At 50.5% G+C, this 24,112-nt stretch overlaps 1 protein-coding gene across 3 annotated transcripts; it reads left to right on the forward strand.

Annotated features, from left to right (window-relative positions):
* The first annotated feature begins 1,106 nt into the window (after positions 1-1,106).
* TM2D3 (TM2 domain containing 3) lies at positions 1,107-12,972 on the forward strand. 3 transcript variants are annotated; one of them, XM_024561885.3, is made up of 6 exons: positions 1,107-1,231; positions 1,686-1,778; positions 3,309-3,466; positions 8,150-8,324; positions 10,040-10,115; positions 12,208-12,972. In XM_024561885.3, exons 1-6 carry the CDS (start codon positions 1,141-1,143, stop codon positions 12,371-12,373), a joined length of 759 nt encoding a protein of 252 aa, XP_024417653.1. In that variant the 5' UTR covers positions 1,107-1,140; the 3' UTR covers positions 12,374-12,972. The 3 variants fall into 3 exon arrangements, with proteins under 3 accessions (XP_024417653.1, XP_045052557.1, XP_024417654.1); XM_045196622.3 differs by lacking the exon at positions 12,208-12,972 and adding an exon at positions 12,089-12,177; XM_024561886.3 differs by lacking the exon at positions 1,686-1,778 and having other exon boundaries at positions 1,111-1,231.
* The last annotated feature ends 11,140 nt before the right edge of the window (positions 12,973-24,112 follow it).

A 24,112-nucleotide genomic window follows, 5' to 3' on the forward strand; every position in this document is an offset into this window, starting at 1 on the left:
TTATTTGGCTATGTACTATGGAATGCAAAATAAATTTAGGACATGTTCTCTCAACATACATACCATTTAGTTTCCTGAACAGGCGGACAAAACAGTATTATATATAAGGTGCAAACTGTATAATTTTCAAGCTAATATTTATTGAAGCCAAGAACTACTTGATACCTTTATTTTCTTCATTTACCGAAGGAGCTAGTGAAGGAGTGGGAAATCCGACGCCTCGCCACTCTTTAACCGCCCCCCTCCCCCCGCCCCCCATGATCTTGTAGAAGTGGGTGGGAAGCGCATGTCAATCGCTCGGGACAAAGAATGCTGCTAGAAACAAGTGCAGACTGCTGTGTGAGTGCAGAAAGCCTGCGGCGTGGGGTGCGTCTCCCCTCCCCACGGCTGGCCTCCAGGGAGGGCCCATACTTGGACCCTCGCCTTATAGCCGGGCTCTTGCCCCAGTGCCCAGGAGCCTGAAGACCTGCTGGCTATGCTTAATGCCCGGTCTCTCCCGGTCTTAGAAGAACTTTTCTAAGTAGCGTGTCCTGAAGGAGTCAGCCAGCGGAACCGGGGCAGGCTGCGGGGAGACGGGAGCTGGGCACTGACTGCCAGCCCCAGGACCGTGGAGCCACCTGGCACGCCTGGAAGGTGCTTCCCACACAGTTTGGGCCAGTCTCTTCATATGTAAACAAGACCTTTTTGGGTATGAAATTAAATGTAATGTCATCAAAATCGTCGTACAGGACCTAGCACACAGTAGCGGTTTTTCTCCAAAAATACATATCCAGCCACATGTAAATGGTGGCCAACTCTCCAATTTGCCCGTCTCAGTTTTCAGTCACTTCAGGTGTGCATCTCGGCCCCGGATGACCTTTCCTGATCTCCAACCGTGGAAGGCCGGGTGAGCTCCTCGTCCGGGGGCAGGGGCGCTCGGGAACCCAGCAACCAGACTGCGTCGCGGGGTCCCAGGCCCACCCCAGCTCCCGGTGAGCTTCCAAACCAGTGCCGCAACGCGCTCCCGCTCTGGGTTTCCCGTGGGGGGGGGGGGGGGGGCTGGGGGGCGGGAGACGTGCCGGCTCCGCTCCGCCCCTTCCGGCACCTCAGCCCCTGGAGAGAACACGAGCCCGTCGCCCGGAAGTGCGTTGTGCCGGCAAGATGGTGGCTGCGGCGTGCCCTTTTCGGGCCGTGGCCCGCCTCTGCCGTGTGCTCCTCTTCCTCTCACAGTTTTATATCTTGTCGGGCGGTGGTGAGTTCAAGGCTGGGAGCCACGCCGGGTCTGGCTGGGTGGCAGGGGTCCCCGGGACCTGCAGGAAGCGTTCAGGAGGCTGGACGCTGAGAGCTGGGCGGAGAGGTGGCGGGACACTGCAGTAAAAGTCTGGCGCGCCCTGGCCGCGGGTCTGGGGCCGCCCCTCCGCGCGGGGACCCTGGAGCTTCAAGTTTAGCTACACAGTCCTGGGGCTGCGGCTTCGGGGTGGGCGGGGCGCGACCGGCGCCGCGGGACTGGTCCCGACACCACGCTTTCGTTCCCTAGTTGCCCTGGATATAAATGGGTGTCGACCCTGTGAGCGTATCATTCTTTAGTTTGCTGGGCAGTGGAGCTGTGAGGTTCTCACGAGCAGTCATTGCGTGGTGTCGACCCTGCTTGTTAAGCACACGCCAAGGTTGTCATGTCCCAGGATAACATGTTTCTCTAATTGTAGGATCCTTAAATTTAGAGCATTCGCAGCCGCTGGCTCAGTCAATAAGGGACCCGGGCCCAACACGTACTTTCACAGTAGTTCCCAGGGCAGCAGGTACTAGATGTTTTCTATTCTAGTAAATGTGTACTTATATCTAGTGGGTAGCCCTCTCTTTTTTTGGATTAAGATTTCTTTTAGTATTTGAAATCACTTTACATTTTTTCGAATACTTTATTGTATTGTAGATTACATGAACTAAGTAAGAGCAGGTAGATACCTTCTTTAGACAGTTGCCATTTCGGTACCTTTTGACAGTCCCACGCTCTTCATTTCCATCTTTTTATTTCTATTATTTTTTCACTCCATCAAGATAAACCTCAACCAGTACTTCTTTCCCTTCAGAAAATTCCTTCTACTTCTTAACCACTGTTCCTGATGTTGGGTGTTAGAGGCACCCCCAGGGCTGTTTGAAATGGGAGGGTCACAGAGGGACAGGTGGAGTCTTGGAGTCTAGGTCCCCTTCTGCACCTGGGAGCTTCACCAAATTATTCCACATTTGGACCTTGGTTTTCTCACCATGAAGCTGCTGGGGTTATCCTGGCCCTCGGGGTCATCTTGGCTTTGTGATTCTAAGTGTCCATCTTCCAGCCTTGATAGTCACAGGAATGAAGGAAAAGGAAAATGGTGTTTTCTAGAATTGCCCACCTGCTGCAGTGACTTAATGACAGACCGGTTTAAAATGCATATTAGTGTGTTTTGCTAAATTTAACCTTTGTTTCTACAGCTTCATCCCTGTGGAGGTATTTGGTGGATTGTAATTGGATATAAGAGACAAGAAGACAGCAAGCAGCGTACTTGAATTTAAAACATAGATTATTTTTCTAGTGAAAGCACAAGAATTTTTTACCCTTTCGGACCTTTTGGAAAGTTTCTCAAAACAAAACAAAAAGCTTCTTTTCCTCCTAAGAATACTTGCCATTTTGACCCTCTCGCAAGGGATAGAAATGCATAGTACTCCTGGCTCTGTTGGTTTGGAAAAAACCTGCAACCCCCTGAACAAGTTGTTAATATAGAAAACTATTTTGAACTTTTGGTGATATAAAACTGTAAATGTGATTAGCGAATTATGGCTTCTTGAAGGAACAGTGTGGAGTAAGGGTGGCGGACAGTTCAAGGGTCACTGGGTTCATTTCCAAATTAGTGAGTTCCAATGAAAAGAACATCGGACTGGAAACTTGAGAGACTGGGATTCTGGTTCCAGTTTGCCGCTCCCTCTGTGATCTTGAACAAACCCCACCAGCCCTAAGGCCTAGTTTTTTCATTTGGTAGCACGGTAGATTTTCTGAGACCCTCATTTATACCTAGCATTAGATATCCATTCTATATATAAGCACCTCTGGGTTTTATGGTCATTTGGGGACGGTCATTAAATACTGTTTTCTCAGCCGTGGAGCTCTTCATGAAGTCCCACCTCTGGCTGGTGGCAGAGCTCAGTCTGAGCGGCAGGTGTCCAGCTCCGGCTCTGCTGTCGCCATTCTGGTGTCGTACCTCATTGTCAACGGTCATGCCCTGTGGCTTCAGAAAATTGCTTTTTTTTTTTTGTCTGTATTCTAAGAGAATAAGCTGCTCTCTCACTTCTCGCAGAAAGCACTGACATCCCCCCTTACGTGATGAAGTGTCCCAGCAACGGGTTGTGCGGCAGACTCCCTGCCGACTGTATAGAGTGCAAGACAAACTCCTCCTGCGTCTACGGGAAGCCTGCCGCTTTTGACTGCACGGTCAAGCCTTCCGTTACCTGTGTAGTAAGTACTGTACCCTAACTCACCCTAAATAAGCTCCTGGTAGACCCGGGGGTATCAGGAGCGCCTAGACTTGAGTGTGCGGGAAATTCTGAAAGAAAGTGCCTGCGTTTTGTAAGTAATAGTTTAGGATTCAAGTCAACTCTATCTGAAGATGGGAGCTTCCATTTCCAAGTGAGGTTTGGTCGCAAGGGTCGAGGTGGGAATTTTTTGAGGTATGGATAAATTGAAGCAACTCTCAGACTTCTTACGGAGAGCCGGACATAGGAAAAGCTGAGTATATGGACTTGCCGTTTACAGACAACCTGGTCACAATCACCCTGCCTGTATCCCGTCTCTGATGCTTTGGCAGAGAGGAAGGAGCATGGAATAAATGGCTTCCGTAGTTGGCGTTTCTGACAGAAGGCTCTAGGGACACCTGCTTCAGAGCTACTGGCCCTGGGCTCCTGGTGGAATGGCAGCCTCTGCAGGCAGCCCCGGCCTGCTGGATGAGAACAGGCCAGGGAGACCTAGGCACCACACTTTCCAACACGTGGGCCAGGTGGCTGTTGTACATGCGTCTAGGGATGCTGTCCGAGCACCTGTGTGGGACAGAGTAGCAGTGAGTAATGGAGTCGCGTTTTACTTGTGGCCTTGCCAGGCCTGGCCCTGTGATTTATTAACCTCTCTCGTTACGTGAGGAAAAGGGCCCAGCACAGCTTTTCCTAGTATGTCCATGGAACACTCTTTTTGGGAAATGGTTGAGGAAGCAAACACAGTTTCCATACCGCGATCTCTTGCAGATTTCCTTTGACCAGCAACTCTAGCGTTTCTTTTGCCTATTGGAGCAAAGTCCCCCCACCCCTCCCATATTTTTTGGAACTTGGTCTGCAAAGGGCTGGGTTGGAAAGGTCCCTCCGCCCCCCCAGGCCCTTGCCGTCACTCTCCTGAAGTCGAGGGTCAGGGGAGGGAGTGTGGAGGCTTCGCTCCAAAGGGGAGATGTGATTGCATGGGCTCAGGGTCCAAGTATAGTTTTTGTAAACTTACAGGTTTGCTATTTTCACATATTGATATTACCCTTCAAAGCTCAAGGCAGTATCCCACTAATTGACAGGCAGGCCTCACGACCGCCGGGAACTACCAGTCCGTGAAACACACTTTTCTCCCCGCCGACCTAATGGCTAAACCCGTGTGAAGGCGTTTGCAGTGATGTGTCTTGTGAGTCTGGCACGTTGGAGGCACTTAGTGGAAATGGGAGAACTTGCTGCCTGAGGGGAACGTTTCTAGGAATAGCTTCCTTTGTTACTTGCCTCCGCTCCTTTGACGTTCATCTCCCTAAACTGGCTATTGAGTGAGACAGGGTTCTCAATTTCTTCCTTCTTTAGGTGTTGCAAACACGAGCTGTTTCATTTAGTGGGAAATAACAGAGAAGGCAGATGACAAAAGGTAGAGAGATGACAAAGCTTAGGGAAGTTTCTGAGCTCCCAGGTCGAGGTCCCTGGTAGAGTCCCTACCCCGGGCTGTGATGGGCCCCAGTTGGATTCTTCGTATCCTGCAGGCCCTTCCTCTCACCTGCGCCCTGTGCCCGCCAGGAATAGGGAGGCCTCTAAAGGAGCAGGTGCCGTCCTCGGGTGGGATTCGAGTTCTGCCACAAGAGGGTCTGGTGGACGTGCCTTCCTCAGGAAGGGCAGCCGTGAAATACGGGAACTGACTGCCAAGAGCCAGCGGCCCTGGGGCCGCTGCTGCCCAGTGATCCTGAGCGAGCCGCGCTTTCTTGCGTGTTCCGTAGCAGCCTCTAGGGTCCCTTCTCAGTGAGTGCTTTAGCACATCAGGAAGAAATAGTCCACGGCCGTCACGTGCGCACACGGGGATGCGCTCTCCCTTGTGCTGCACGCGGGCCCCCGTCCTCACCTCCCTCTCACTTTGAACTTCAGATTGACGGAAAGAAGTACACTCCAGTCCTCCTCCATGCACACTGCTGGGGACTCACACACCAGGGGACCGTCCTGCGGGTGACACCAGTCCAGGGCATTACTGTATAAGGACCCTGTTACGTATATGTGGAGAAATAAACGTGGAAATCCTGCAGCCCCTTCCGTGTGAGATTGCTGCTGTTCCAGCGATAGTGGCCTGGGAACGAGCTCGGCAGGAAGGGTGCTCTGTGTGGCTTTAGTGTCCCACAGCGGGCTCACTGCCTTCAGGTGGGTCTGTGTTTGTAGTAGGACAGCTGTGTCACCGAGGGGAGGTAACAGATCTTTTTCCTCCAGATAAGCTTTTGAAGGGGTCTGTGCTTCTCTGTGGTAAGAAGGATTCCACAAATGTGGGGGTACCTGGGTAGCTATCAGGAAAAACACGAAGTCCCTGTCTTGTCCAAAATAAATTACAGATAGGTCAAACAGTGGATGGGGGAAAAAAATGAAACCGCAGCATACGAGAAAAAGCATGAGCTATGTCTTCTTAAAATCTGAAGGTACGGAACATTTTTCTAAGCATAAGATAAAATTTAGAAGCCATAAAAGAAAGGAGGTATTGGACTAAAATAAATAAAAATCAGATTTCTGTATGATCTAAAGAAGCAGAAAGGCAGAAGACAGATGACAAACTAGGAGAAGCACTTCTAACCATCACAAATAGTGCACTAATGCCCACAATGTAAGGATTTCCTGGGAGCCGCTGCGAACAGACGGCAGTCTTCCAGAAAAACGGTGTCAGGGCCCGAGCACGTGGCTCATAGAAAAGGAAGCACAACTGGACTTCCAACACAGGAAAAAAATGTTTACTCTTTCTCATAATGAAAGAAATGCACAATGTGTTTTTACCTGTTAGACTGGCCAAAAGAATACAAGGCGTATGGCACTGAGTTTGCGAGGGTGGAAGTGACACATCTCGTTAGTGCATGGGCAGAGGGGCCGCCCTGTCCCGGGCAGTGTGTCACCCTGGGAAACTGCAGGTGCACGGAGCTTACAGTCCAGCAGTCCCATGTCTGGGAGTCGGACTTACAGATGGTGCCCGCGGATGCAGGTAGATGTGCCCAAGCATCTTCTCTGCGGCGCTGTTCACCAAAGCGAGCGATCTGAGACAAGCGTACTGTCTGAGGGAGAACTGTTTAATTTATGGGTCACTGTGTAACAAAATGAATACATGGATTGCAGCTGCTACAAAGAGGCAGCTCTGGAGATAGGTATGGATATCAACAGAATTAAGTGGAAGGGAATTATCAGTGGGAAAGTTAAGTTTTAAAGAAAGACGTGAATCCAGGCATAGCAGAGACTCCCTTGAAGGCCAGTGGGTCAGCAGCTCCCAGTGCCAGGGAGGCGGGCTTCCCCCTCCAGGCCTGTCTGGGAGCCCGTACCACATGTGTGCATCGACTAGTTTAAAAACAAGGGGTAAGAAATGTGGGCTGTAGTCGCATCACTAGAGCTCTGCAGATGTTTGAAGCAGTGCTGCCTAAAGCTGGTGGTGTCCTGCTCGGTTTGGGATGCTATCCAAAAACGTAGTTTTACATTGATAGAAAAATTAATAAATATGATAACTTCCAGAGGGGATTGTTGGCTCATTTAAAAATGATTTTAACAATATGTATTATGATAGAATGTCAAGTGGGGTAAAAAGGGTACAAAATGCTTTCAGTTTAATTCTGCTTCTGTAAATTTATATTACAGAATTAAAGGTTGAAATAAGATTAAAGTGGGTCTTGCTGGAGAGGTAACAGGGTTTTTTGAAATTTCCAAATGTACAGCTTACAGAGAACACATGCAACTTTATAAGCAGAAAACACAGTAATGACTTTTAAAGTTGAAGTGAAGAAGTCTGGTCTCAAAAGCTAAGGGCCAGCCATGTGCACTGGTTGAGTCTGTGCATGTGGTTGTAAGTGGACAGATTTTCTGGGGCTGCCTGTGGGCGGTCACATCCAGTGCTCGTGGTGGAGGGAGCAGCAGTAGTGGGCCTGGACGGGGTGCAGATGACGTGTGGGAAGGTTTGGGACTGGCAGCCCTGCGTGTGGTACTTCTGGGAGCATCAGCGGGGGTGGGGTCCTGGATTGCAGTTCAGTGACCTTGAACAGATGTCCTCATCCCTCCTTGCAGCTATTTGTGTCTCCCTGGCTTAATAAAAGAAACTTTCCTTTTTCCTGTACAAAAGTACGCAGGATTTTTCAAAAAGATTTTTATATATATATTTTTTATTTTTAGAGAGAGGGTAAGGGAGGGAGAAAGAGGGAAGGAAACATCAGTGTGTGGTTGCCTCTCGAGCTCCCCCTACCGGGGACCTGGCTCACAACCCAGACATGTGCCCTGAGTGGGAATCAAACCAGCGACTCTCTAGTTAGCAGGCTGGTGCTCAATCCACTGAGCTATACCAGCCAGGGCAAAAAGTGCACATGCTTAATGTCATGTCATAATATTACAGATTTAGCAAGGTACAAGTGACAGCCTAATCTCACCACCCCAAAATAACCTTTGTGGTTTTGATGTGAATTCCTCTAGGTATTTTTTTCATAGGTGTACATTTTGGGTGTAAATTTTTGTGAGTATAGGATCACTCTTCATTTTGCATGTGCAGTGGCTCGGTTCCTATTTCCACGCCACTTCCCGCCAGCTCATCGAGCATTGTTCACACTTGTGCCGTGTGACTTGTGTGCTTTCCTTGACACGCTAATGAGCTGCCACTCCGTTGCCGTGGATGAGTTCTATGTCCTTTGCTCCACAGGATCAGGACTTCAGGTCCCAAAAGAACTTCGTCATCAACATGACCTGCAGGTTCTGCTGGCAGCTCCCCGAAACCGAGTACGAGTGCTCCAACTCCACCGCCTGCATGACGGTGTCCTGTCCCCGGCAGCGCTATGCCGCCAACTGCACGGTGCGGGACCACGTGCACTGCCTGGGTGAGTCCCGCGGGCGCGCGCATGGCAGGGCGGCCAGGCCCTTAGTTCTCTGAGCTCGCTTACGGGCCTGGAGTCGGGAAGTTGAGAGTTCAGTTTAAATGACATCATCAGGAACGTTCATTGGCACTTTGCAGTTGGGCCCGGCCTCCCTCATACACTCAGTGAGCTGAAATGAAGTCCCCAAAAGGTGCAGGGTGCCTGTCTTTTCAAATGTTGTGTTTGATAAAACAAGAAAAAATCCGTGGGGTGTACAGTGTGATGTCCTGTGACTTTCACCTGAGTCGTCACTAACGCAGCGCTTTGCCTCCAACCTTCAGCAGTACCCGCCCTTTGCATTTGGTTCTCATCCCACTTCTCTCTGAATTACGCGGCTCTGTCCCGTGTGTGGCATGGGCGTAGTGTGACATATTACTCAGTGGTGCGGGCTTTAGAGTTGTGTAGAATACTAGCTAGTTCAGGGTCTTCGGGGACTTTCCCTCGTCACTCTGTCTCTGGGGTTCATCCACGCGCCTTCGCTTCCTTTTTTTTTTTTTTTTACACTTCTGAATGCTGGTCCTTTGTAAGAGTGTGTCATTGTTCGCTCATTCTCCCGTGTGTTTGGATTGGTCGTGTTTTTTGTTCTTATAGGTTGTGCGGCTGGTACAGTTTTCGTCCGTGGCCCCTGGCTGCGCACGGGCAGGAGCCGGTCTGGCTTGTCCCGACTGTCCAGCATGTGTGGTTTTCCAGACGGCTCCTCAGCTCGCACCCGCCGGCTGCGTGGCTGTTCCTGATGGTGTACATGCTCTCCAGCCCTTGTTGTCCCTCAGTTTTGTCTGTTTCTTAAAGGTTCCGAGGCATTCCTTTATATGTTGGATGCTAACGATGTGATGTCCTTAAAATTCTCTGCCAGGTTTTTAACTTTGTTTTCCACTTCGTTTTTGGTGTCTTTTGAAGAACAGAAAGTTAAATTGGAGCTGGTTGAAGGTTATTAGTATTTCCCAGTTAGCCCTTTTGTGTGGTAAGAAATCTTTTCTCACTCCAGGCTCGTGAAAATACTTTCTTTTTAAAGCTGTGAGTCAGGCCTCTCACGTTCAGGTCTGTGACCCACCTGCAGCGGGCTGTGGTCTGCGGGGTGAGGGGGGTCCAGGCTCCCTTTCCTCCCACGCAGACAGCCAGTTGTCTCGAGGCCCTTTGTTCCGTGGGAGCGCTTCTGTGCGCGTGGTCCGGGCTCCCTCCTTGTTGAGGCCTGACGTGTGCCCCAGCAGCACGCCTTGCTGGCACCCTCCTGCTTCCAGTCTTGAGAGCCGGCGGGGTATTTCCCAGTTTTTGCACTGCAGCCTCTGCCTAACTGATCTCCGTGTTCGGTCTGTGCTGAGAGACTGCAGCGATCTCTCACCGTTCACTACAATGAACATTGTTGTAAGCAGCGTGGATTATGTAGATTTTCAATTACGTACAGTTAAGTCTCTGTGTATGAGTATTCTTTTTTAATTGTATTTAGAGAGAGGAGAAGAGAGGGAGAAAGAGAGGGAGAGAAACTTCAGTGTGTGGTTGCTGTTCTGCGCCCCTCACTAGGGACCTGGCCTGCAACCCAGGCATGTGCCCCAACCGGGAATCGAACCAGTGACCCTTTGGTTTGCAGGCCGGCGCTCAGTCCCCTGAGCCACACCAGCCAGGGCTGTGTAAGAGTATTTTCAGACCCATGTTTCTAACAGAGCATTTTCCCTTTTGTAAAGGTAACCGGACTTTCCCGAAAATGCTATACTGCAACTGGACCGGAGGCTATAAGTGGTCGACAGCCTTGGCTCTGAGGTGAGCTTTGTTACTTGTAGCTAAGGGTGCCGTTTGGATTTTGCTGGGATCGGTGGAATCTTCCAGATGTTGAGCTCAGATGAGCTCTGCCCCTCGGACCCTTCCAGGTGTCCAACAGACCTGAGGGCGCATAGCTGTGGGGGTTCCTCGGGTGGTCAGACTGGCACCTTTACGAGGTTTAATGGCAGGAAGTTGGCTTTTCTCCCAAACAGCCTGTCCGTGACTTGACTGAGTCGTGATTACAGATCATTAGAACTGCTCTGAATTTCCCATCCTGAACGTGCCAGGAATCAGAAAATTCCGTATACTGTTTACAGTACCGTATTGCGCTGTGTATAATGCTCTCCTGTGTGTAACGCACACCCACAGGTTTTGTGTGCATTGGGCACAGGGCTGTCATACCCATGGTGTGGAATTGTTATATCCATGTATAGTGAGCATCCTTATTTTTCCCTCAAAAATTTGGGCTAAAAAATGCACATTATATATGGCAAAATATGGTAGGTAGATTTATGATGTGTATTTTAATTTTAGTAACTTCTTTATTATAAAAAAAAATAATACATGCATAAAACTGAACACTGGAAAAAGTGAAAAGGACAAAGAAACACATTAGAAGTCATCTAGAATTCCGCCATCCAGAAATAATTATGGACTTAGAATTTGTACCTAGAAATGTGCTTGGATATTTTTAACCTTTCGACAGTTTGGAGGACAAAGTTGTGCCCACTCTTCCCAGCAGAGGGAAGCGCAGGTGGGGAGCTGATGAAGCGGTTCGCTGACTGAAATGCTGTGCCGTCTGCAGGTGGGGCAGGGGTTCTCGGCCTCGTCACTGTCGGCGTTTGGGGGCGCTCCTTGTGCATAGTGGGGTGTTAGCAGCATCTGCAGACTCTTCTTACTAGACGCCAGTAGCCTCTTCCCCCTCCAGGTGTGGCCGGGTGTCCCCTTGTGGAGAATCTCCGTGTTGGGCTGGGGTGGGGTGAGGAGGAGGCTGCCCGGTGTAACTGGGAAGTGAAAGCAGAGTCCAAGATGGGAGGTGACAGACGGTGACAACGTGAGTTCATGACTGGCCACCGTCCTCGTCAGCCACGGTTCAGATGGACACTGACGACTTTTTTTTAAATAAACTCTTTATTTTAGAATAATTTTAGACTTACAGAAAACGGGCAAAGATAGAGAGTTCCTGTCTGTCCCTCACCCAGCTCCCCCACGTTGCTGCCATCTTAAACTACCACGGCCCAGTTAACAACTGACTTTCAGAAAGTAACAATAGTTTGCCACCCATGACTCACCATCGTTTCTTCTGGAATCTTCTGTGAACGTGACAGTGTCCAGGGTTTGCTGCAGAACACTGCAGATGGAGTGCGGGGCGGGGGGTGGAAGAGCCAGGGCCGGCTGAGTGGCGATACTGTTGGAGCTGGCTCACGGGTGCTGTTCTCTTTGCTTTTTTACTTTTTTGTGTTCTGAAATTTTCCATCACAAAACTTAAAAAAAATGAGAAGTTAACCAAACAGTGTTAGATCTTAGCATTGGAAAGAACCTCAAAAGTCTTTTATTCCTGACACCAAACTTTTGGACATGAGGGACTGAGACAGTCTGACAGCTTGCCCCGGGCGGCCCAGTGCAGGGGCTGCCTTACGATGCCGACTCCTGACTCCGTTCGTGATTCGTCTCAGGGCTGGGCCATGTTCAAGGTTAAAATGCAGGAAGAGCCATTAATTTTCTTTCAAAGAGAAACCTTAACTTTCAGCCCAGCTAAACTTTGTACGTTTACTTTGGACATTTAAGCAGTCTCCTTGCCCGTGATTGCAGGGGGCCCTTGAACAATGTGGGGGTCAGGGCACCGACTACTTGCACAGTCGAAAATCCACGTGTCACTTAAAGTCAGCCCTTCGTGTATGCGGACCCCCACCAGGGATCGGAAATATACATCTGGTGCTGTGACGTGTGAAATAATTCTTGTCTCCTCACAGAGAGTTAGGGTCGTTTGAGAGCCTTTCCCAGGTGTGACTGAGCTGTGTTACGGGGTTACCCCCCGGCTGCGGGCAGTCGGGGGGCCTCTGGTGGATCCCAGTCCTGTTTGGTGTTACAGCATCACCCTCGGCGGGTTCGGAGCGGACCGCTTCTACCTGGGCCAGTGGAGAGAAGGCCTCGGCAAGCTCTTCAGCTTCGGCGGCCTGGGGATATGGACGCTGATAGACGTGCTGTTGATCGGAGTTGGCTACGTGGGCCCGGCCGATGGCTCTCTGTACATTTAGCCGCGGTCCTGCGCTTCGGGGAGGAGGAGCAGCGCTTAGAAGAAGTCCTTGTGCCTGTAGGGGTTGATGTGCCGTGAGTGACACCTACGTATGTTTGTAATGTACAGCATCTGTACTTTGCCTGCCTCGATGAAGGTCAGATTAAAAAAAAACAAAAACACTGAATGATGCTAATCTGGAATTTGGTTTTATTTGCCTTAAATGTATTTTTTTTTCTGTGAAAAAATGTAAACTTAATTAAACTAGAGGCACAAACTCTGTGGTGATTGAAAATCGATTTCATTCCTCTGACTTTAGTTTTACGTCACTTAAGTCAAAGTGTCTCACTCCGACCTCGGCCTGGATGTGGCCTGGCTGGAAAGCATCTCAGCGGCGATGGCAGAAGGCGGGAAGTGTGTTCAGGCTTCAGCTAAATAAAGTGGCCTGCCTGCACTCGGCGCTCTGTGAGTCTTGCAGTCTCGAGTACGTGGTCTGGTCTTTATATGTGACTGTAAAGTAAACTGTCGAGCTTTCATGTCGGGGAGCTGTGGCTTGAATTTTATTAGTACTGTGAAAGGTGGTAAAAACACTGAAAAATGAATAAAATTATAACTTGCTTTAAGAAACATTGTAGACGTGTTTTTTGTATTAAAAGATAATCTCCAGCAAGCGTAACAGCTGTTATTAAGGGGTAACGTGTTTATTTTTAGGGCAGGACTCACAGTCAGTCCTTACACCATGGGGTTAGGGTGCTGATCCCCGAGTCATGGAAAACCCATGTGTGGGTTAAGGCAGTCCTGCAAATGTGGGGGTTCCCAGCGGGGTGGAAGTCCAGCTCACCCTTGAGCAGCGCAAGTTTGAACTGCATGGGCCCCCTTAAAACCTGCGTGGACGCAACCCCATAGAGTCCAGGCCTTTGTTCAGGGGTCAGTGGTATCCAGAGCTAGCTGGTTCGTGGACTCGCTGCGAAGTGTTCCATGTGTTTTAGTGTGAGGAATGTTGTTGAGTCCCTAGATCCTTTTTTGGAAAGAAAAACCATTATTACCCCAAAATGGGTTTTGCAAAGGTTTCTTTTGAAACATTACAACGCTTAGCATTTTCCTTTCAAATGGGGCATCTATTAATAGCCAGAAGATTTAACCAGCCTATCAGGTCTAGAAGCTATAAAATATTTTTTGAGAATATCTCCATAAATCTCATGGAACAAAACCACATTTTCTTCACCTAATTATTAATTACAGTTTACCTGAAAGGAGACTTGAATTACTCCTGTGATACCTTGCCCTTTGAGATCTGCTTAGGGGTTTTGATGTAGCTGAGCAGCAGTTCCATCTCCGGCCACTAGGTGGTGCGTCCCCTTCACATGGCTTTCCCATTTTGTTCCCCCACAAGGCCAATCTTGGAGGTGCTTTTCCTCCAAATGTGAGCAGGGCATCCTGCACGCCAGCGCTTCCAGCTGGGAGTAGCCAGGTTTGCACGGACCTCTCTTCTCTAGGGCAAACACTGTCTTACCCTGCACGGGTACGTGGCTCTTGGTGCAGCAGGTAGGCGTTGCTTTCGACGCGGACCTGTTCCTGCAAGGAAGCAGCCTCTCTGTTGCCTTTAACAGAGTTTTCCCTGCACTCTCCTCCATAGTTAGCCCTCTGCAGAAGAGAGTCTCCAGCATGGCCCCGTGGAGCTACCACAGGAGGAGGAGCCCGGGAAGCCGAGGGAGCTACTGGCTCTGCACTCTCATGGAGGAAGTCGGTGGTGGCCTTGACAACGGACCGCCTTAATCATGGCTTTGGGGTCTGAGTGAGGTGCCTAAGCCCCGGGATTTGGAAGGGGAAAGCCAAAAGATTCTGAATTCGCGAAAGGAGACGAATGCATGAATTTGTTCCCCATTCCTAAAAACCCTTCTCTAGCGGACACTAGCCTTTGGGATGTAAGGGTGTGAGGGAGTCAAGGGTGCTTGCATATTTGAGGATTCAAGGATTTGATGGAGCTGGTGGCCTCAGAGATTTCCAAACACAGTTCAAACGAATTTATGAATGATGAACTCCTACATGAGCCCCTAAAAAAAGCAGTATTTAAACTACACTCAGAAGGCACCAGAAGGTACGTGTGATCTCTAGCAAATTCCATGGGCCTCTGTAGGCAGCAGAATGTCTTGTGGGGGTCTGGCCTTTGGGCTCTGTTCCTGTGAGCCGTTAGCTCTGACAAGGGGCTGTTGGCTAAGGGGACTCTTCACAGGTGGGGGAGCATGCCAGGTCCCAGCCTCTCATCGGATCTGGAAACTCAGAATTGGTCACTGCAGCATCCTATACGTCATTCCTTTGTCTTCAGAATATGTGCCTTGCTTTGTGTGAGTTCCCCTTGCCCCGGTAATTCCTCCCAGGTAGGCGCGGTACTGTTTATTTCTAGCCCCCCGCGCCCAGCAGCCCCAGCGCACTGTCTTACGCACCGTGGCTCATCTATTTGCTGAGCAACTTAAAGTCACGGTGTCTTGGAAGGACTGAAGCACTTGAGCGGAACTCTGGGAATGCAGTTGAGGTGGCTGCAGGGAGGTAATACAAAGAAATTGGCTTCGAGTAAGTGTTAGCCACAGCACCCTGTTAATCGGAAGCCCGCAAATTGCTGAGGAACAGCTCTGGTTAATGGTGCTTAGAAAAAGAGATTCGTAAAAAGATCTTAGGCTTTGAGATTTAAAAATGCGTTCTCTGTGCCTCACAGCTTGGTTTCCCTGTACTTTTTAAAAATACTTTCTGCCAGAACTGCATTTGTTTTTGGCACAGCATCAGCTGAGCATCTTACCAATGATTTTAATTCATCCACAGCGATGAGTGGAAAGCAAACTGTCTGCAGCAGCTTTTCAAATACAGCAGGAGAGCTTAAAGTGAGAGCTTGCTTCACTCCCCTTAACCTTCCCCTCCAGCCAGGCCATAGCTGGGGACAGCACCTTTGATACTTCGATGAGTCACAGTGAATGACAGCGGGCTGTATGAGTTCATGTTACAAGCAGATTGGGTGTGAACTCTCAGATTTGAAGTGTTGAAATCATCTTCTAACACCTTTATGCAAAGTAAGGAAGCATTGATTGACAGGCTCGGACGAAACTAAGGCTCCATGAGAGCAAGAGATTCGCTGCTGTGGCCCAGCTCTGAGAGCCCTACCCAGCACTCAGTGGCCATCTGTCGAGTGAATGAATGAATGAATGAATGAGTGATGGAGGCTCCCCAGGCCTGAGCGAAACACCTAAAAGTACGGCCAGGAGTTTTGGGGTAAAATGATAGAGTATGGCTCGATCACATCTTCCTTTCCAAATACTTAATGACGTGAACCTAATGTAGAAAACACTGGCACCTCCTTCACACTAAAAAAAAAAATAAAAAAAATAAACAACCCAGCAGCAAACATGGAAAACGACCGTCAAATGTCCAAATCATCCAAACGTGGTAAGAGAAGAAAAATAGTGGTTGGGTGCACAAGGCTGTTCCTGGTGAAGCAGCAAAATCCAGGGAAGATCCAGGAACCCTCAGTTGCAAGAGAAACACAAGCGACTGGGAGAAGGGTGATGGCTTCGTGTTTCCCCGTCATTGCCGGGGAAGAGACCGTGGAGAGGCCGGTGATCACCGGCACCGATGCTTCGATGGATGTGTGTGGGAGGGGAGGGTGGCCCCACGCTGCACCACAGAAAGGATGCAAAGCCCAAGATGACCCCCGTGGGTTATGCGATCCACCCCCTAGCCAGGGCCAGGGGAAGGAAACCTTAGTTGGCATTGAAAAAAATCTCGGTGAGGAGACCAGATATTCTTGAAAAGATGGTCGCATCTGAGTTCTTCCCTGCCTTGCCCTGGCTATTGGGCTACTGAACATTGAATAGAACGCGAAACACAACTTCCAAACTGCCCAGAGAGAAAAAGTAAGTAGGCGGGTTTATTCACACGATTATCCCAAAGTTGCCCACACAACACAGAACACAAAACGTGGTGCTTCAAGCCCACTAGAACGACTGTAATAAAGCGACAGGCGACAGCAAGCATCAGTGAGGAGGTGGGAAACTTGGGACCCTCGCCTGGTAATATTCCTTGTTCTGGAGTCCACTTAGTCTGATATTAGTGTACCCCCACTTTTGCTTTATGACTGCTTGATACATCTTTTCCACCCTTTCACTTTTTTAATTTAAATCCTCACCCTGAGGACACGCTCATTGATTTGTAGAGAGAGGGGGAGGGAAGATGAGAGAGAGGGAGAGAAACATCGATGTGAGAGAGAACATTCATTGGTTGCCTCTGCTATGCTCCCTGACCGAAACTGAACCTGCAACCTAGGCGTGTGTCCTGACTGGGGTTCGAACCCATGACCTTTCAGTTTACAGGATGATGCTCTGACCATCTGAGCCACACCAGCCAGGGTTCTACGCTTTTAATTTTATAACCTATCTATGTCTTTATATTTAGACCAAATTTATTTTAGACAGCATACATCGGGTTTTGGTTTCTTACCTAGTCTGATCGGCTCTGCCTTTTAATTGGGGATTTTCCACCATTTACATTTAATGTTGCTAGGTGCCATGGTTAGGTATACATCTATTATCTTGTTAGTTGTTTTCTATATGTTACATCTGTTCCTGTTCTTTTTCCTGTTTTCCTGCCTCCTTTTGGGTTAGTTGAAATCATTTTTTAAATGATTTTCAGTCATTTTTCTTCAGAAACTTTTTTTCAGCCCCACACATTTTCCTTTCTTCTGAGACTCAAATGATACAAATGTTAGATTTTTTATGTTACTGTCCCACAGTTTCCTGAGGCGCCATTTTTTTTTCTTTAGTCATTTTTTCTCAGTCATTCAGATTGGAAATATCTATTGATCTCTCCTTGAGTTCACTGGTCCTTTCCTCCTTTCCTCTCTCATCTCCAATTAACTACTGAGCCTGTCCACTGAGTTTTAAATTTCAATTATTATGCTGTTATATTGCTTCCCTTTGGTTCTTTTTTATATCTTCTATTTATTTGCTGAGATTTTTAAAACTTACTTACTTGTTTATTTTTAGAGAGGGGAAAGGAGGGAGAAAGAGAGGGAGAGAAACAGCAATGTGTGGTTGCCTCTCACACGCCCCCTACTGGGGACCTAGTCCGCAACCCAGGCCTGTGCCCTGACTGGGAATCGAACCAGTGACCCTTTGGTTCGCAGGCTGGCGCTCAATCCACTGAGCCACACCAGCCACAGCAAGATTTTTAATTGTCTGAAGAGTGTTCGTCATTGCTCAGGGAAGCGTTTTACGACTGCTGCTTTCAAATCCTGGTTGGATAATGCAACACCCGAGTCACCGCACTGTTGGCGGCTTGGCTGGTCTTTTCTCCTTCAAGTTGTGGTCGTCCTAGTTCTTGGTATGACAACTGTTTTATTTATTATTATTATTATTTATTTTATCCTGGGCATTTGGGGTATTGTGTGGTGAGACCTGCTTGATCCTTTTCTCCTGTTTAAATCCTTCTGTTCAGGAGCAGTATGCAGGTCTGCGTGCATGTTAAGCTTTGTGTTGGGCTTTATGGCGCCCTGTGTCTGGACGGATTTGGTGCCCCTCCCTGAGCATCTTGGGCCTTGGCTTCGTGGGAGGGGTGGATCCAGGGAAGCAGTGGGGCTTCGCCATCTGTCCTCCAACCGCAGCTGGTCTCTTCCCGCACGTGCACAGGCCTATCCCTCCCCGCTCCCATGGCTGGTCCTGCTCTTTTCAGAGATCTCGTGAGTGAGTGCAGACTCCCTACGTCTTGATTCCTCAGCCATTCCAAACTGGCATCCTGGCCCACACTTGACCTCTGATGATTCACTAAAATCTCAGCTGGCGCCTTCATGCCTCCCGGTGGCCACGTGTTTCTCCTGTCTCTGCCGAAGGGCAGACGGGTTGTATGTGGCGCATTTCTCCGCGGAGGGCCTGCTCCTTCGGAATTCAGCTTATGTGGCCACCCTGCAACCCTGGGTCTGTGACAGACTCAGGGAAAATGATAGCTTTTGTAGACCAGATTTTTCTCATTGTTCTGTGCAGCTTCCTACATCCTACATGGAAGCAGAAATGCGCCGTTTTAAATCAGAATTCCTAACTCTCATTTGCCTGCAGCCACCCATCAAGAACATTACGTGAACTTTTTTTTCAAATGACTTTATAAAAGAGTCTTCCAGCCATATTTAAAAGCTAAAAAGCTGTGAATGATCTTCTTCTTATTTTGTAACCTAGTAACCAAGGTCATAAAGGAATATCACAGTTAAAGGTCTTGCCTTTGAAAAAATGGAGGAGCGAACGCATAATCAGAAAGTTAACAATTTTCTTTTTCCTTTGGTAGTTCTTGTGTGAGCTTTTAAATGTGTATTCTGAGCTCTCTCTAACCAACTGGAGCAGCATCTCCAGTGGATTCTAAGAGACCAGAGTCTGATTTCTTTTTCCTGTGTGTTAGCTCTGTCTGACTGGCCGTGTTAGTTCTGCAGTGTGGGCACAGTAGCTGGACATTTTTGTGGTTACTTATGTCCCAACTTCGATGGCCGGGTAACAGACCGCCTCACAGCTTAGTGGCATGAAACAGTCACTCATGTTCACAGACACTGTGGGTCAGAAGTGTACACAGGGCACAGCAGAATGGTTTGTTCTCGTTCCATAACACCTGTGGTCACAGGTGGAAGACTCGGAGGACAGGGGCCAGAATTACCCGAAGGCTCCCCATGCGCCTCTCCGTGTGGTCTCTCCGCACGGGGCAGCTGGGGCTCCCTTACAGCAAGGCGGCGGCTGCCTGGGAGCTGGATCGCCGGTCCTCACCTCGCTCCGGAAGTCATGCAGCATCACCTCTACCACAATCTACTTATCAAACCCGTTACAAAGGCCCAGTCAAGTTCAGGGGGGAATGGACGTGAGCTCCATCTCTCCTTGGGGGGTAGGAAGACGGAGGGAGAGCATATGACACTAGAAATATCGCAGTGGCCATTGTTAGGAAACAATCTACAATTAATCTCCAAAGTCTTTCAGGAGATGGGGAAGAGGGAATGGAGGGGCAAAGGCTATGCAAGGGAGCTGACTGCAGTGCCCCTTGGAGCCCCTTCAGGGTACCCCAGAACTTTCCAGTCCCTGTGCCCTGCAGGCTCGGATGGGACAATTTTCAATTATTCTTTGGCTTGCAATATGGATAAGCATCCCTGTTGACAAAGTTTCCATACCTTGTGTTTTTAAGAATCTGTCAGCCCTGCGTCTCTTTTAGGGTCACGCTGATGAGCTTTTACAAAGGCTTTGCATTTCCTGGCCCCACTGCCTGTGGGCTTTGGGGAAGGAAGTGGGAAAAGCCCAGAGTGCATCTGCGGAGCCCTAGTCGGAATTCATCATTCAGCTTTTTCCTTTCTGACCTGGGATTCGGGGAACCTCCTAGGTCGATGGTTTTAGAATTCAAATTGAGTTCGGAGGTCTCTTCATGGCAAGCAAAGAGTGGAAACGGCTGCATGTTCAGGATCGCTTTTTCTGATTGTGTCCAGATGCCCATCAGAATAACAACCCTGTCTACGTCACGAGTTACCCAAAGTGGCTATTAGGGCTTCGAGTTGTCCCTGGTGAAATAAGGTCATTTACATGAGTTAGACGTGTCATGTGGAGACACGGAGTCAGCAGGCCTTTGGCTGGGGGGGGAGGGGCGCTGACTCGGACCGAGACGACCCCCCAGGAACTGTGGTGCTTGGTGAAACAGTGTGGCTACAACCCCTTGTCTCCAGAACCTGGCACAGGCCAGCTGTGCTCACCTGTGAAGCCGAGAGCCCTGCTCGTCTCTGCTTGCCTACATCTTGCATGTTGCTCATCTGTAAGAACTGTGCAGGGAGAGCGCAGGCATAGCCCTTGCAGCTGGCTCCAGGAGGGACGGGCTGGGTCTCTACCTGCCCTCTCCCTGGAGGCAGCCGCTTACAGACAAACAGCATTCATTCGCCGAAGGGCTTCGGGGAAATATTTGGGGCTGTGACTCAGAAGCACGTTATCATTGCAGGCATGGTGGCCTCCAACAGGTGGTGACTCAAGGGGCGTCAGATGCGCACACGATCACCAAGTCAGGGGTCCAGTCTGCAGGACTGAGAGACTCCGCTCACTTGTGGTGACCTAAGACTACCGCGAACACATCTGTCGCCGGAAAACATAAGCTTCTCCACTGACTGCAGCAAAAGAGGAAGTTCACTCCTGATGCCTCCGAGCCCTCCGAGGTCCTGACACTTCAGGCTGCCATGACCGGGCACTAACTGCACGGGATTCTCGGTCCTGGGCGCACAGGTTCTGATGCTCTGGGTACAGCCACAGCCTCCGCTCCTTGGGCAAAGCCGGCCTGGGCCTCGCCACTGTGTCTCCTGAGCTGCTAGCTGTGGCCCTGCCTCCTCTTCCCTCTGGTCCCCAGCCCTGGGTCTCCAGGCTGTTTCCTGTAGGTACACATCCCAGTTACCTGGGAGTTTGCACTTTTCCCTCTCTCCTCCGCCTTCCAGCTGCCCGTGTGCGCCTCCTCTTGTTTGACACCCCAAGGGGGGTTCTGGGTGTTGGGTTTTCGGGCCAGCACCCTGGGAAGCACACCTCTTGAAGAAGGAGTTCCGTTTTCCCGCCTTCCTCTGGCTGCAACGGGGAGGTAGTGGCCTCCACAACTGAGCCACTGACGGAGGCCTGCAGGGCAGAAAGTTCCCCCCCAGCTCTGCCCTCATGCAGGGCGTGCGTAGCACCCACTGTCACTCCCAACTGTCTTGTCCCCGCATCTATTGGAGAGGGGACCGCTGATGTCCCAGGTGTGCAAGGAACCCTTCGAGGAAGGAAATAACTCGGCTAATGTTTTATCTAATAAATCATCACTTTGTGAACAGATAATGAAACCAGACATTTAAAAGTCACTGCTGGTTCGTGGCACTCACGTGCCACAGGCTACAGGCTGCGGACCGGGCCCAGCGGACTAGCTGTCACTCGGCCCCTGATGTGACAGACGTGGTGGGACAGTCGGGCTTGATGAGGAGATGGGCAGCAAAGTGGTGACAAGCTTAGTCTCCAGAGCTCTGGAGTACATCAGCACGACCTTTGTCCGTGCAAGGCCTCAGTTTCTTTGTCCGTAAAAGGGGGCGTTACCGGTTGTTAGGTCACTGGCGGATGTGGACCTCCATGGGACCATCTGTGTAAATCGCCACCTCCACTTACACGCGTACTTACCGCCCGCTCTAATTTACACACGGAAACCGCAAGCTTTGTGTTTTACTGCTCTTCGTGCCGGTGGCCGGTGCCCGTTCCAGCAGCCTGTCACCTGAGGGTGACAGTCACCCCACGCCTGGGCCTCAGCTTTGCAGCTCCGGGCGTTCAGTTCAACCAAAGCTGCTAACGGGGCTCAGGGGCTGCAGAGCCCACCCGGGAGACTCGCGGAGAAGGAACGGTGCTCAATGCTGGGGACAGCGGCCCGCCTGCTGGGCGAGACGAGGGGTGCAGCACAGGGTGGCAAGTCGGTGCCCCTGAGGCCCTTCGTGCAGTATGGCCGACCGGGAACTGTAAGAGGCTGGGAGGGTCTCCAGCGCCACGGTGTGAAGATCGTGCTGGAGCTCAAAGATCCACCCCCACGGCACAGCTGCCCATGGTGCTCTGGGTTCTGGCCCCCGACTCCCCGGGGCTACGAGACGGGTGTGTGTTCCAGTTTCCCTGAACCCCAGCTCCGGCCCTCTCCCCCCTTCTTCAGACTCCAAGTTCATTGGCTGACGATGCAATTGATTTGATTATGTGTCAGCTCAGCCCAAGCATTTCGGTGGGTAATCATCACGTTAACCCGGGCCATTTTGCTGTAATCGATCCCCATGGGCCTGTAAGTTGCTCTGGCCAGGTGCTGGGTGGGAGGCTCTGAGATGTGGTCACCTGGAGCTGCTTGCTGTCGGGACCTCACCGTCATGCTTACTGCTGACGTCCTTCTGGCAGCAGCCTATGAGGTGACCCAGGTTCCGCAGGCAGGCCACAAGTTACCGGGGAAAATGAAACTGTGTTTGGACCGGTTTGGTTAAGGATGAAATCGTTTCTGATGCGGTGTTAATTTGTGAGTCTGAGTGATTGCAGTTATCTGGGAAAATTAGATTTCGGCGTTTCCTGCCAGGGCTGGATTAATGAGGTGTCACCTCAGTGAACTCACTCTTTTATCAAGATCTCCTTTATGATGTGTAATCTGTGCCTGATGGACCCACGGCGCCCAGGGCCGTTTATCTTGCAATTAACACGTCTGTCTGCTTCTACAAATCACGAATCCTCTCACCGGCACAGGCTGCCGCCTCACCAGTGTCATCACTGAAACACACTCAGACACACACACACACTGTCACACTCACCGCGCCGCTCCCAGTTTGTGAGTTACATGTTATTAAGTCTGCCTCATAGTGACAGATGGGACGCACTGGTCTCTGGTCGTGTTGTGCCCACACCGGACACGCTCCTTTTCCAGACCCTGCTCGCCGTTTGGACAGTGAGAATGATGGAAGTTCATGAAGGGCAGGGAAGGAGCGGACAGCGTGTGGGGAGAGCCTTTACAGGAGAGCCGATCGCTGATGGGACCGAGGTTCCGATGCTCTTTTCCGAGTGGGTCGACATGACTTAGGGTGCTCTGGTGTCGCACACGGGACATTTGATCGCGTGCTCCGTGCTATGCGGGTAACTGGACAGGAGCGGGGGCTGCCGAGTCTTGCCCATGCTGGCTGTCGGAGGTGCTTGCTACCCTGGGGGACCCCGGCTCACGTTTCTCTGCCAGGTGAGCGTCGGAAGTCCAGGTGAGGCACATCCGGCTCCCGTTCCGTGTCCTTACTCCAAAACTTTCAAAGAGGAAGAGGCAAACAGCTGACAGACAGTATCAGATTAGTTTCAGGAGCACAGCATAGTGGGGGGACGTTGTAACTTCCCAAGTGACCCCCCCAGTAAGCCTACTCCCGTCTGACCCCATGTACGGTTATCACGAGACTATTGACTACTTGCCTTGTGAGGCCGAGACAAGGAGCAGTTGTGTCAGGTGCTCGGCCTGCCTGTGACTTAGCGATGCTCCTTTGATGCAAAGGGAGAGCCATGTGGCTGGAGGACTGTGGACCAGGCTCCCTGGATGCAGGCGCATGCATCCTGGGCCGGAAGCTTTCTTGGACTGGATCAGACTTCAGAAGCTGTTTGTGGGGGGAAGGAGGGATCTCTGGTGGAGGCCTGGGAGAAAGAGATGTAGGGCCGGTGGGTGGAAATGAGCAAGTGAGGGAGGGAACAGGGGATGAGGGAGAGGGAGGGGCCTTGTGGGTGTGGCTGATGATAGCGTTGGAGTGTCAGCTGGGAGAAGAGCCCCTCCTAAGAGACCTGCTCTGGGCACTTGTTTGGAGTTTGCCGGAGTAAAACCACTTTAGGAACATAATGTGGAGCTTAGCCAAAGCCTCCTTGCCTAGACCCGGGGCACTGGCCTGGGCAAGAAGGCAGGCTTGGAGAGGGAATGAGCCTGTGGGTTGACAGTCCGCTGGGGCAGGAAGGGAAGGACGGCAGCCTGGAGGAGAAGGTCACCGTCGTCTGCCCGGTACCCTGCAGGCTGAATCCTAGGCCAGGGGAACCATGTGCCACACCTCCGTCTGTGTCAGCTCTTTGGTTCTTTGAGGCGCTCAGCACTGCCTCAACACTTTGATGTCCTCGAATCACTCTTTGGGGACTTCCACGTGCCACCTTAATCATGGGGGACATTGGTCCTCTCTGCACACTGCCCCATGAGGCCGTTCCTCATGCTGACCCCCGCCCCTCATTGTCCCCAC

This window comes from Desmodus rotundus, chromosome 10 (assembly GCF_022682495.2).
Source record: "Desmodus rotundus isolate HL8 chromosome 10, HLdesRot8A.1, whole genome shotgun sequence".
Taxonomy (NCBI): domain Eukaryota; kingdom Metazoa; phylum Chordata; class Mammalia; order Chiroptera; family Phyllostomidae; genus Desmodus; species Desmodus rotundus.

Bases quoted from the DNA above. Each gene is read 5' to 3' on its own strand.
- TM2D3 (XM_024561885.3), top strand. From the start codon at position 1,141: ATGGTGGCTGCGGCGTGCCCTTTTCGGGCCGTGGCCCGCCTCTGCCGT. The intron at 8,325-10,039 runs GTGAGTCCCGCG...CCTTTTGTAAAG, and splicing joins GGACCACGTGCACTGCCTGG to GTAACCGGACTTTCCCGAAA. The intron at 10,116-12,207 runs GTGAGCTTTGTT...TTGGTGTTACAG, and splicing joins TCGACAGCCTTGGCTCTGAG to CATCACCCTCGGCGGGTTCG.